General features: G+C 38.1%; 1 protein-coding gene across 1 annotated transcript in view; it reads left to right on the top strand.

Moving 5' to 3' along the window:
* Tll1 (tolloid like 1) overlaps window positions 1–12823 on the top strand; it is a 185737-nt gene that overhangs the window by 135013 nt on the left and 37901 nt on the right. The window contains exons 10-12 of the mRNA XM_005367745.2: window positions 3861–3963; window positions 6621–6737; window positions 7834–7979. Coding sequence (XP_005367802.1) covers window positions 3861–3963; window positions 6621–6737; window positions 7834–7979 — 366 coding nt within the window. The remainder of the gene's footprint in view (window positions 1–3860; window positions 3964–6620; window positions 6738–7833; window positions 7980–12823) is intronic.

Below are 12823 nucleotides of genomic sequence, written 5' to 3'. Positions count from 1 at the left end.
TCTCTCTCTCTCTCTCTCTCCCTCTCTCTCTCTCTCTCTCTCTCTCTCTCTCTCTGTGTGTGTGTGTGTGTTGTGTGTGTGTGAGAGAGAGACAGACAGAGAGAGAGACAGACAGACAGACAGACAGAGAATAAGAATAAGGGCAGGGCATCCTAAGAGTTCACATAATAACTGTTTGTTAGTGGTCCAGGCACATTATTTTCAGTTTGGAGTGAAGGTTGAGGATAAGTGTATTTCTAATTTAGCTGATTTCTTTTTCTCATCAAGTAGGAATTTTCACACAATTATAAAATTTCCTCTTACATTTATGGGAGGCCACACAGGAACCTCAGTTATCTCCTTTGTGTCTTATTCTACTTCTGCAGTCTCTGCTCTCATAGAGGAGTTCTCACATGATCCTGTTGGATGCTCTTAGGAGAGTAAAATTGCAAAATGACACTCCTCTTTCATTTTTTTCAGTAGGCACAAATAAAGCATAAATTAAGGTAAAAAATCCAGAAACTACTCTCCAACTGTTTCTGAAGAATAGTCTAAAGTTGTGTTGGGGCAGAAATACACAACTTTGGGAAGTTGGAATAAATAATTCAGAAGTATAGTCTTTTTATAATCAAATATGAAAGGTGATTGAGAGAGAAAGAAAAGAATGATCAGAACTTTGCTCTTGAACATTTGTGATTTTCAAAACATTTTTTCTAAATATTTGGGATACTAAAACTGATTAAAGGAGAAGAAAACTGGAGGAAAGGGGGGAGTGCAAACTGGGAAGATTAAAAACAGAGGAGTGAGTTCATTAAAACCAAGTTATGCCAGAAAATGGATTATAACTTTGAAATGCATTTACACTGCATAAAAATCTGGGGAGATTCTTATCATTTAATAAGCAATAATGACACGATAAGTTATGTAGACAATGAAAACCAACTTTGAAGTAAAATTTCATTAGCGATCATTATGATACCTAGACTTAAGTAAGATGTATAGGTTTATTTCTTGGGACCTTGATTCTTCACACTGCAAAGTTGTGAGCTCAGTATGGGTTTTATGATATGTAGTGTCTATTCTTTATTTTTTGTATGTTTGAGATGTGTATGGGTGTTGCATGTATGTTCACATGTATGTGAAAACAGGTAAGAGCATATGCACGTGTGTACATGGATGTGGAAATCAAAGGTTAATATTAGGTGTCTTCTTCCATTGTTCTCCAACTTACCAGTTGGATTATCTAGACAGCTTGGTCAAAATGTTCCATATCTTTGCATCCCAGGAATGCTAGGATGACAGGTGGTCTGCCATGGCTGCCTGGCATTTAAGTGGGCAGCAGGGGCCCAAACTCTAGCTCTCACATTCTTGCTGCAACTTCTTTATTGTGTGTGCTCTCCCACAGCTCAGTCAGCAAATTTCTTCCTTTCTTTTTTTTTCTGTCTTTTTCTCTAAAACAGTGGTTTTTGTTGCCTTTGGATATACAGAAATAGGATTTTTGGATAATTTTGCATTCAAATTTCAATTTCTTAAAGTTTCATTGCTTTCCATAATGGTTGTAGCAATCCACATTCCAATCAGCATGCACAGATTTCCTTCTGTCAATTCATACCTATTCTCTTCATCTTCCCGTCTTTCTCAAATACTTATTCTAGTAGGTATGAAGTAGTCCTCACTGTGGTTTCTATTTGAATGTCTTAAATGATTAGTGTTATTGATCATTTGTTAATATTGACTTGTTTTTTAGTAAAACCAGGTAGATTTCACACAAAACACTCTGATCACAGTTTTCCTTCCCTAAGCTCTCTGGTGTTACCCACTTCCACACCCACCAAAATTCACACCTTCTCCAGATCTCTCTCATTACAATACAACAGACATCTGAAATATTAATAATAATAAAATAAGAAAAGGGAGGGACATATTTTCACCAGAGTTGCCAGGCTGTTACGGAATATAGTACAGGAAAGTTAATCTCTCTCTCTTTCTCTTTCTCTCTCTCTCTCTCTCTCTCTCTCTCTCTCTCTCTCTCTCTCTCTCCCTCTTTCTCTCTCTCTTATTCCTCCTTGTCTTCCCACACCTTCTTGTATACAGCTTTTCCACTATCACTGAAAGTTTCTTTGAATATTGTTACAGACCATAATTTAGAATAAGACATTTCAAATATTCATAATTTATTGCTTTGGCTAATATCCGTTTCAGTTTCTAAAGAACAAAATTATTGTAACTCTTTAACTAATTAGATATAGTTAAAGTACAAGAGAGTTGAAATGAGCTTTTGACAATATAAAATGATTTCCAAGTGAATTTGGCATCATAGAAGAACTTGACTTCTATTAATTGCATTGTACATTTCATATAATGAAGCAAAAATAAATAAATTAATGATTTAAAAAGTGAAGTCTCTTATAAATCCATAAGAAAACATCTTTTCAGGAATTGTTCTTGAATTACTTTTATAAAAAGTAGTATCATTCTTATCAAAGAGAAGAATAAAGGGTCATGCACAAAGTCACCTGGCTCGGAAGCTTTGTATGTGTATTCTTGCATCTGGAGAACTGAAGTACCATCTGCCTTTAATTACTCTCAGAGGGATAAATATGAGTACTGGGGCCGTACTTAAACATTTCAGCACGCACAAAGCTATTATGTTCTGGGAATATAACACATGGTGTTTATTTTTAACATAATTATAGTTGTCTTGATCGTTGTCTTTGAAATAAATTATTAAAAAGAGACCGTTTGTGGAAAATCTGAAATTATTCATGGTTCAAGTAATTTATCTTAGGAAAAATTCAAAATAAGCTTTTTGAACAAATGTTTCTGTTTGTTTCAGGACTGCTCAAATTGACATCGATTTGGTGTTAATTGCTAAAATGCTTCCTATTCCCAATGATTAACATCAAGTTGTGGTTGCTATTATTACGTATTGATATGAATGCAGCTGGGAGATGGTTCTCTTGTTAAAGTACTCACTTGAGTTTGGACCTCTAGACTACACAACTGAATGCCTTATCAGACAAAGCTATCACACATCCAGTCCCAGCAGAGGTGCCATGAGAGACGGGGGCAGATGCTTCTCTCGTCAGTCTAACTGACTTGGCAAAGTTCCAGGCCAATCAGAAGACTTTTCTCCAACAAAAGGCCCAAGATGTCCAAAGACTGACACGAGGTTGTCCTCTGATTTCTACACATAGGCTCCACACATGCAACACCCACACACTTACATGCACTCATACATGTGAGTGCACACACACGCACGTGCAAATCATGCATTATTTGTAATAGCTGGGACCTGGAAACAACCTAGAGGCCCCTCAACCAAAGAATGGATAAAGAAGATGTGGTATATTTACACAATGGAGTACTATTCAGTGGTAGAAAATAGTGATACCTTAAAATGTGCCGGCAAATGGATGGATCTAGAAAAAAAACCATATTGAGTGAGGTAACCTAGACCCAGAGAGACAAGTGCAATATGTACTCACTCATAAGTGGCTTTTAGACATAAAGCAAAGAAAAACCAGCCTACAAATCACAAGCCCAGAGAACCTAGACAACAAAGGGACCCAAGAGAGACAGACATAGATCCAAATTGTAGGGAGAAAGAGACAAGATCTCCTGAGTAAATTGGGAGCATGGGGGTCGTGGGAGAGGGGAGAAAGGGAATAGGGCAGAGAAAATGCATAGAGCAATAAAAACAATAAAAAATTTTACTATGAAAAGATTTGAATCAGGAAATGTGGTTACAAGATTTTAATGAAATTGACAATGTGCTGTGAATGCAGAAAAAAAGGGGGGAGTCTATTTTCATTACCTTGCATCTCCTGGAATCAAGTAACTGTGGACTAAAAGTCACTTTTACTCTTTGTGTTTTGCAGATTGTCTTAAATTTTACCACAATGGACCTGTACAAGAGTAGTTTGTGCTGGTATGACTACATTGAAGTAAGAGATGGTTACTGGAGGAAGTCGCCTCTCCTTGGTAAGACTGATTCATCTCCTCCGTGGCTGCATATATATTCCATCCAGAGTAGAGGCAGATGGCATTTTCAAGAGTTGTCTGAGAATTTGACTCCATATGACTGCCCTTGTTTATGTTTTTAATTATTTGGTTTTTTACAGCCATACCAAAAACTGCTCAAGGACAAATAGATAAATAGATTGTTTCACTGAATTAAAGTTACTTAAATATGGGATAGATTATTGGATCTGAACCCAATGATTGAGCATAGCTTCCCAAAGATTATGTTTATTATGATTCAACACAGCATTTATTTCTACACTTAAAATTTAAGGATTATAGTTTGATAGATTATATATATATATATATATATATATATATATATATATATATATATATATATATATATGGTTACGTTTGCATGTGCGCATATGTATGTATATGTGTGTGTATCATCTCTTTCCTAAAGCAGCAGAGTGAATCATCAGGTACATGTATGATGGCTGGTTTACTATGACGGCACATGTGCTCCCACTGTAAACATCTCAGTCTCGTCTCTTGGAGAATCTTTCTGAGGTTGAGAAGAGGCATCTGTAGTTTGTGTCAGTAACCACAGCTCAGACTGGTGTTCATGAACATCTGCTCCCAGCACTGAATTTCTGCTCAGAGGGGCGAGGTGCTGTCAGCCGTACTACAGGTCCACAGCTCCTTGGCCTTCATCTCCTTCCTTTCTTTGATTGTGGCCTTTCCCTTACTTTTTGTCATAGATTTTCTTAGTTGAGCTTTAATCCAGGACTGCTCAGCATCCAGGATGTTTAATCTAGGATCTTAAAACCCACTGAACGGATACTGTTTTACTTAGTGTAGAAACAGCCCTGGTCACTCCAAGCCATCTGTGCAAATATTTCAAAGCAAGAACCAAAAAGAGCCAAACTGACATGATACTTCAAATCGAGGAAAATATGTTTTCTCCATCTAGCCTCTCAACCTAAATGAAATAATATATTGGATGTATAGTTGGAACCCCAGAAAACCTTTCAGTGACTTCACGTTGGAGAATCCAATCTGAATCTCCATTCTGACAAGGACTTCGCGTGATGGCTCCCTCTGTGTTATCGGTTCCGTGTAGAGTGGTTCACCACACCAACTCAGTGTCACTTGGACAACCTGCCAAAATCTCCCCTTGATAGACATAGCTCTGAATGGACTAGCTCAAACAGACAGCAATGGACTCACCAGGGAAGGATTTAGAACTGTGGAAACTCACGTGGCCAGAATGCATTTGGAGAAACTCAAGTTGGAAGAAGCAGTTATCAGATTTGTTGGTAGTTCACACGTATAGGACAGATAACATGACACTGCCCTTTGCCACATCTTTTTAATTTAATAGGCATCTTTGGAAGACACTTCTTTACTGATTGGCTCCCTACTATGAATTTTCTCTATTCAAATTAGGTATTCATTTTTACTTTAAATTTATGGATATGATTATTTTCTGCACCACATAAACATGCATAGTAATGCTGAGGGTTTTTCTTCTCTCTCGTGTGTTTATCCCAGCCTATAATGTATTCATGTGTATTGTGGCTATATATGTGAATAATGACCAAGGGAGGTAAAACTAGGTAGTCGGGAAGGACAGCATTTGGAATAAAAGACACAGAAGTTCTGAGAAAGAAAACGGTACTGAACAGAGAGAGGTTATCCAGGAAGATGGAGGGTAGTGGGGTGGGGTGATTAGGGTGAGACAGAAGGAAAACCGACTAAGCACACTTTATCCAAAGTCTCCACAGCGATATGTAATAACTGTATGCTAACTTAAAAATAAAAATAATCATCAGAATGGAGAGCAATATATTGTGATTATAGAGTTATAATAAATATGGTATGATTGCAGGGTAAAATATATATTGTGTGATTATAAAGTTATACTGCTTGAACATTTGTTTCACATGGAAGCTGAGTTATCAATTTCAAGAAGTAAACAATGAATCTGTGCAGGGACTAGGTAGAAAGGAGGGCTAATTTTGTTATTTTATCAACTTTCTCTTAATAACTCATACATATGCATATAGAATATGATCCACATTCAGAATAAATTTGATGATGCTTTTTCAGTTTTAATACCATGAACTTCCATAGGTTTTTCTGAAAATATTTAAAATATTTATCTGAAAATTTGTTAATGTAATATACCAGGGGCATCTTACACTCTTTGTTCCGAGACATTATCATTACTTTGACGAGGGGAAAATCTTCTCCTTGTGTCTGGAGAAAATTGTACCCTTGTAGGAGTGATCAAATTAGAAATTGCTTTGAATTCTCAGGACAACTTGGGACTTTTTCTGTTTCCCAGAGAGTCACAGCAATGCCTTAGTGCATCATGTGATCTTTTATTAATTTGGAGGATTAACACTTAATTCTTCGTGTGATAATGATACTGATGTCAAGTAATTGAAGGTTTTGAACTGGGTCTGAAGAGACTGCTTTCTTTATTCAACTATATTAGGTCACAGTTGTGGCTCTAATTGCTAGAAATATAAGTCAAATTCATTTGCATATATGCATATATAAATACATATTAAAATATAAATAATATATATAAATTGTGGAGCACAAACAGAACATAGTACAAATTCATATTTAGGAGCTTCTCTTTATCCTTTCCTTTCTTTTAGGTAGATTCTGTGGAGATAAAGTGGCTGGAGTTCTTACGTCTACAGACAGCAGAATGTGGATTGAGTTTCGCAGCAGCAGTAACTGGGTAGGGAAAGGGTTTGCTGCTGTCTATGAAGGCAAGTCACCTTAAATTTAAGAAGTCATTTCTCCCCCCAGTCTCAGCAGAAATGTTGTTTGCTTCCGTTTCATTAAAATCAATAGGGAAAGCTCATTTTGCCGTTACGTAATTTTATGAACCAATATGTCAATGATCACAGGATAATTTGAATAAAAATAACTTCACCAGCTTAAAAGTAAAGTACAATTGTTTTTTAGCGTAAGGGATTCAGCCATGAAACATGCGAGACAAAGCAAATAGGGATTCTGAAGTCTGTTTCATGATGCCATGAAATGTTGAGAGAAATTAACATTTTACATTGCACCGATTTTTCAGAAAATCTGTTTGACCCTTGTAGTGGTGAAGCACTCTGTTCTAGGGAACTGCACAGAGAGTGATTGTGCACAGTTCTGAAACATGCTTTGTCTAAGTGGGAGAGTCAGCAAGTGAGGAAGAATTTCTTACACGCTTGTTCTGTATTTCTTGAAGACAATGAGCCTGCATCGTGCTTCCTGGCTATAAAACAGCCTTTCTGGGCATGTTATGTGTGGATGAGCCCTTTCCCAGTGCAGGGTATCAAGTAGTTTCCAAGTCCTACTTCCCTTAAAATCTTAAGTCAAAGGGAGCATTTTGTTTCAAAGATTCCCCTCCGGGCTGGGGAGGAGAGGTTTATCAGGCAGGACCACCATGCCACACACATGGCACATGCCGGTGTCAGTTGCCCCAGAGGTTTTTCCTAGAGTAAAACTTGTTTGCTAATGAGCTGCTTCACCTGTGTTTGAAAATCCAAGGAAATCACAGGGCCAACTCAGGTAACACCAACATGTTTACAGTCAGCCTACAAGTAAAAACAAAGACAACTGATTTTAGTTCTGAGGGAGACATCACAGCAATGGAAACTTCTGGACTCCTTGTCTGGTCATCCTTTATGTGTAGTCAAGTGACTGTGTTTATCCCATGATCTTTACGACACTACAGATGTCCAGCTTTGATTTTTCTTTTTAAGATGGTCTTTGTGTTCTTATAGGAACTAACCTCAAATGCTGTGCTTGAGGAAAAACAGAACAACATGGCATGCTGGGGTTTATTTGATTGCTTGTTTTTCCTTTCTCCAGCTATCTGTGGAGGTGAGATACGGAAAAATGAAGGGCAGATTCAGTCACCCAATTACCCAGATGACTATCGGCCAATGAAAGAGTGTGTGTGGAAAATAGTCGTGTCTGAGGGCTACCATGTTGGACTGACCTTTCAGGCCTTTGAGGTAAGAAGTCTTTTAGGGAAACTTCATAGGGCATGTGCTCTATAAATGGCAGCGGCATTTACGAGACTTCTCATTAAGTCAGTATAGAGGGAGCAAATCAGCCTTTTAATCAGCGAAGAAGCAGAGGGTAGCCTATAAAAAGGTAACATCAAGCACAAAAGGTTATTTTTTTTCTTTTTGCTTGTTACAGACATTTGCAAGAAGATTAAAGTGAGTTTACATTAACTGTGCTATTTGAAATAGAATGTTTGAAGTATTGACAATAGGTTTTGAAGCCTTTTCATTTTTTCAGCAAATGCATGTGCTTCTATTGTAGACTTCTTGGAGGGTCCATTAAATCTGAGAACCTTTGTTTCCCCTCCAGAGGTTTGTTTTAAGGTTATAAGGGAGAAAATGTCTTTTGCTTTTATATGATTACAAAAATTAATTATATCAAACATACAATTCTAAACATTCTTAGAAGCTTTTAGCTTCAACAAAAACTGCTTGTCAATGCTTTTGGGAGATAGCTCAGTGGATCAAACACCTGAGGACCCCCAGAACCCACATAAAAAGCCACCTGTGCTCCCAGCACTCTTGGAGGAGAGAAAGGGTATATACCGGAAAACTGACTCTCTAGACTATCCAAACTCCCTACACTCTGGCTAAAGCTAGAGATTCTGCCTCAGTAAATAAAGTGGGGGTGTGGAACATTAGAAAGGACACTGACCTAAACTTCTGGAGTCTACTTGTAAACACAATCCAACACATATAATTGCCCATCCACATGTGAAGACACATGTAGATAAATATACACCACACACACATGCAAAAAAAATAGAATACACCAAAAAGCAATCAGAATTATGGACCAAAATCTGACCATGAAACTAATCAAGATGGCTAATTCCTTCCTTCCTTCCTTCCTTCCTTCCTTCCTTCCTTCCTTCCTTCCTTCCTTCCTTCCTTCCTTCCTTCCTCACTTTCTCCCTCTTTCCCTCCTTTCCTCTCTACCTTCCTCCATCTCCTTCTGCTCTCCCTCTCTTCACATCCTCCCTTCCTCCCTCCCTCTCTCCCTCCCTCTCTCCCTCCCTCTCTCCCTCTCTCCCTTTCTTCCTCCTCTCTACCTTCCTCCCTCTGTTCTTCTGCCCTTCCTCCCTCCCACTCTCCCTCTCTCCCTCTTTTCTTCTCTCTCCCTCCCTCCCTTCCTCCCTTTTTTCCTCCTTCTCTTCCTTTCTCCATCCTTTCCTTCATTCCTTCCTCTGTAGTACAATAAGAACTAAGAAAGGAAACAATTAGAAGTGAAGATGAGGGGAATAGTTTTAAAGGCTACATAGCATGCTTCAGTAGTTAAAGCATCTAGAAAGTGAGAGTTTAAAGTGATATGGGATAAACCGATGAGATCTGTGGGTGTGGTGGGTCCTCATAAGAGTTGGAAATCCAGATGTCACAACTGAGGAGTACTTTTCTGCTGACCAGAAGAAGCCTGACACAATGTCCCAGCCATCTGAAGGCTGTAGAGGTTCCCATGCTATCACTGGTGAAGCATACTTCACTCTTAGAGCAAAGAGGGTGCTCATGTCTTTGACCCATCGAGATAGCACCAGAGACATCTAGAAGACATCTATACAGTTAGAGCATCTCCCAGCTCACACACAGGCCTATGCAATCAGTCTATCTTTGACCCTGTATATTCCAGCTTGCACTTGCTACTTACTTTATTTTCCACATTTAAATATGTGTGAAGCTTCTTAAGTGACTAAACTAGGAGCCCCCCTGCCTGCTTCAATTACATACTAAACACAATCCTTTTTCTCACTCATTTCAGTACTTGTTGGTGGAGGCTGTTCATTTGTTTCCCAGCCACCCGGGCCCCAGATAATCACACAGAACCTGTATTATTACATCACTGTTTGACATCTTAGCTCATACTTCCTATTGGCATATTTAAATATGTGCAGCACAAAAATGGAGGTAGAAACATTAGAAATAAGGCCAAATGAAGAAAAAACACTAGAAGTAGTAATAAAAGGTTATATCTGCCAAGCTTAATCCCAAAAGCACAGTGGTCTTGAATCATTCCTTCAATCAACAACGGTTAAATGGCAGCTAGGAACGAATGAGCAGCCTCCAACTACAAGTACTTGATATCAACATTCTTCCAAATAGTGCCGCCACTCTACTCCTTCACTTAAGTAGTACTATATCATGGTTTATTCCAGTTGTCTAGCCACTTTAGTACTATATCATGGTTTATTCCAGTTGTCTAGCCACTTCGCTACTCCTTTGCTGGGAACTCGTGGTAAGGCCCCAAGACCTAACTCTATTCTGTGTAGTATAAGGTTGTAACATCACTTACAATCATCTAAAGGGTTTTGTGTTTAAAATAAAATTCAGATTCAGTTGCTGTGATTCAACCCACTTCACTTCTCACCCCTTCACTGCCAGTCTTAGGATTTTCCTTGTCTTCCACACAACTATGCAACTTTTTTCCATATGGCAGGTTTTGCTTTCAGCGTTCTTCTGATTCTAGGTCTTTCAACATTCCTCGTGATCCTCTCTCCCTGCATCTACATCTCTGTTTATTTCTTTAAAATATATATGCCTTATAGCTCAGTCTAAACCATCCTCTCACTCACAGTTCACGCTAAACTGTTATACAGTTTTGTTCATTGCACTTATGACTGCTTGAATTTAAGCTAAGAATCTGTATTGATAGCTTTGCTTCATGATTCACACTAAAATATGATCATAAAGAACAAAGCCTTTGCCTGTGCTATAATGATAATATCTTCAACACCAATGGCTCTGTGATAATGTGAGGTGTGGCTATAGGTGCGACAGTGCCCCGTGTTTGAGGGTTTAAAGTGATAGACCACTGATACTTTTCTTTAAGTACGTGAGTTTCAGTGCAGAGTCACTAAGAATAAGTAGGTAAGTTAAATTTAGACTATGGAGACTTGGTGTGCTTTCTGGCTGAAGTCAGAGTAGGCACACTGAGTTCTAAGAAATTCAGAAAGGCCAGAGACCAGGTGTCCCACCAAACCCCAAGTCTCCTAGGGGAGGAGCCCAAGTCTTGGTCATTCACTGAGTTGTATACCGATTAAAATGAAACCAGCATTGGTATCCACAAACAGTTGGATGGGTTTGCTTGCTAGTTTTCCTACTCACTAAAAATTATAGAAGTCTCAAATCAATATTCTATTTAGATCATTTATAGGCACACACTCAGCACCTAACAGGCACATTACAAGCTGTGATGTGCCTTATGAAGAGATGTGTGTTTGGTAAGCCTTATGCAGGCATGAGTCATAGCGCTGTTGGCTGTGAGTTCAGTATTACTGAACTGACAATTTAAAGTATCCAGAAATAGTAATACACTTAAAACAAGGTTGTGCAGTGATTTGTTGATAAAACGTTTTGTAAATGGAATCTCACAGAAACTCAAAACCATGTTTGCCAAGGAGCAATGAATCCACACTTGTTAATTCACATGTTCTCAACAACTTTACAGAGCATAAGTAATTACAATACTGTGAGTATAAAAAGATCAACAGAACATGTTTCCTCGGTTGCTCTACAAAGCATTTAGTTAAATTTATTCAATTACTTGTTTGTAAGAATTTATTTTTGTTTAAAAATATATTTCTATGGGGCTGGAGTTTAGACATGGTTTTGGTTTCTAGAATCCACATGGCAGATCATAGCTTTCTATAACTCCAGATTTCTGTCTGCCACAGGGATGAGGCATGCATATGGTAACTATGTGCAAGCAAAACATCATGCACATCAAATAAAATAAATAAATTTTAAAAAGAAATTCTTAAATACTATGTTTCCAATAAAAAGTATAGGAGGGTCTTCTGTCTATGGGTTACTTTCATTGGTTAAAGAAAGAAGGTGCCTTGGCCTTTTGATTGGCCAGCCCTTAGGTGGGTAGAGTAGACAGAACAAAATTCTGGGAGGAAGAAGGCAGTGTGGCAGATGCCATGGCTCTCCTCTCCAAGACAGATGTTGGTTATACTCATGCCAGTAAGCCACAGTCAAGTGGCAATATACATTAATGGAGATGGGTTAAGCAAATACGTAAGTTAGTGAATAAGAGGTTAGAACTAATGGGCCAGGCAGTGTTTAAATGAATACATACAATTTCCTTGTAATTATTTTGGGTAAAGCTAGCCAGGCGGTGGGAAGCTGCCTGCCTGCTCCTCATTACAACAAGAAAGACTATATATACTATTTCCAATTTTTATTTATTTTAGTTTTTGAGGATTTTACACACAATTACTATATTTATATCACTCCTAATTTTCTTTCACCCAGCTACTCCAATATTTTGTCCTTTTCTCTCCCAAGTTCATATTTTACATTATTATTATTGTACACACACATGAGCACACACATGCACACACACATTTATATATATACATGTAACACACATACACAATTTACCAGGGGTATTTACCATTGATTTTATGCATGCATGTGTATACAGGGGTAACTATTTGAGACTGGGCAGTCTATGTGGGAGCTTATCCCTTGAGGAAACTGATTATTCCTCTCTCAGCAGTTATTGACCACCATAGTCTTCCTTCAAGATTGAGATAATATGGAATGTCTCCTCTCCATGTTGGCATATCAACTGATATTGTCACTTTGCTGGTCTTGTTTAGGCAATCAAAGCACTGTGATTTCACAGGTGTCCTTTTTCCATTAATGCCTATGGGATACTATCTATCAACAGGCATCATGGAATTCTGGTACTTAAGATTCTTCTTCTTCTTCTTCTTCTTCTTCTTCTTCTTCTTCTTCTTCTTCTTCTTCTTCTTCTTCTTCTTCTTCTTGTTCTTCTTCTTCTTCTTCTT

Source organism: Microtus ochrogaster, unplaced genomic scaffold (genome assembly GCF_000317375.1).
Source record: "Microtus ochrogaster isolate Prairie Vole_2 unplaced genomic scaffold, MicOch1.0 UNK23, whole genome shotgun sequence".
In the NCBI taxonomy this organism is placed as follows: Eukaryota; Metazoa; Chordata; class Mammalia; order Rodentia; family Cricetidae; genus Microtus; species Microtus ochrogaster.
The sequence above is the reverse complement of the archived record's forward strand: the minus strand, read 5'-3'. Positions and strand labels throughout refer to the sequence as shown.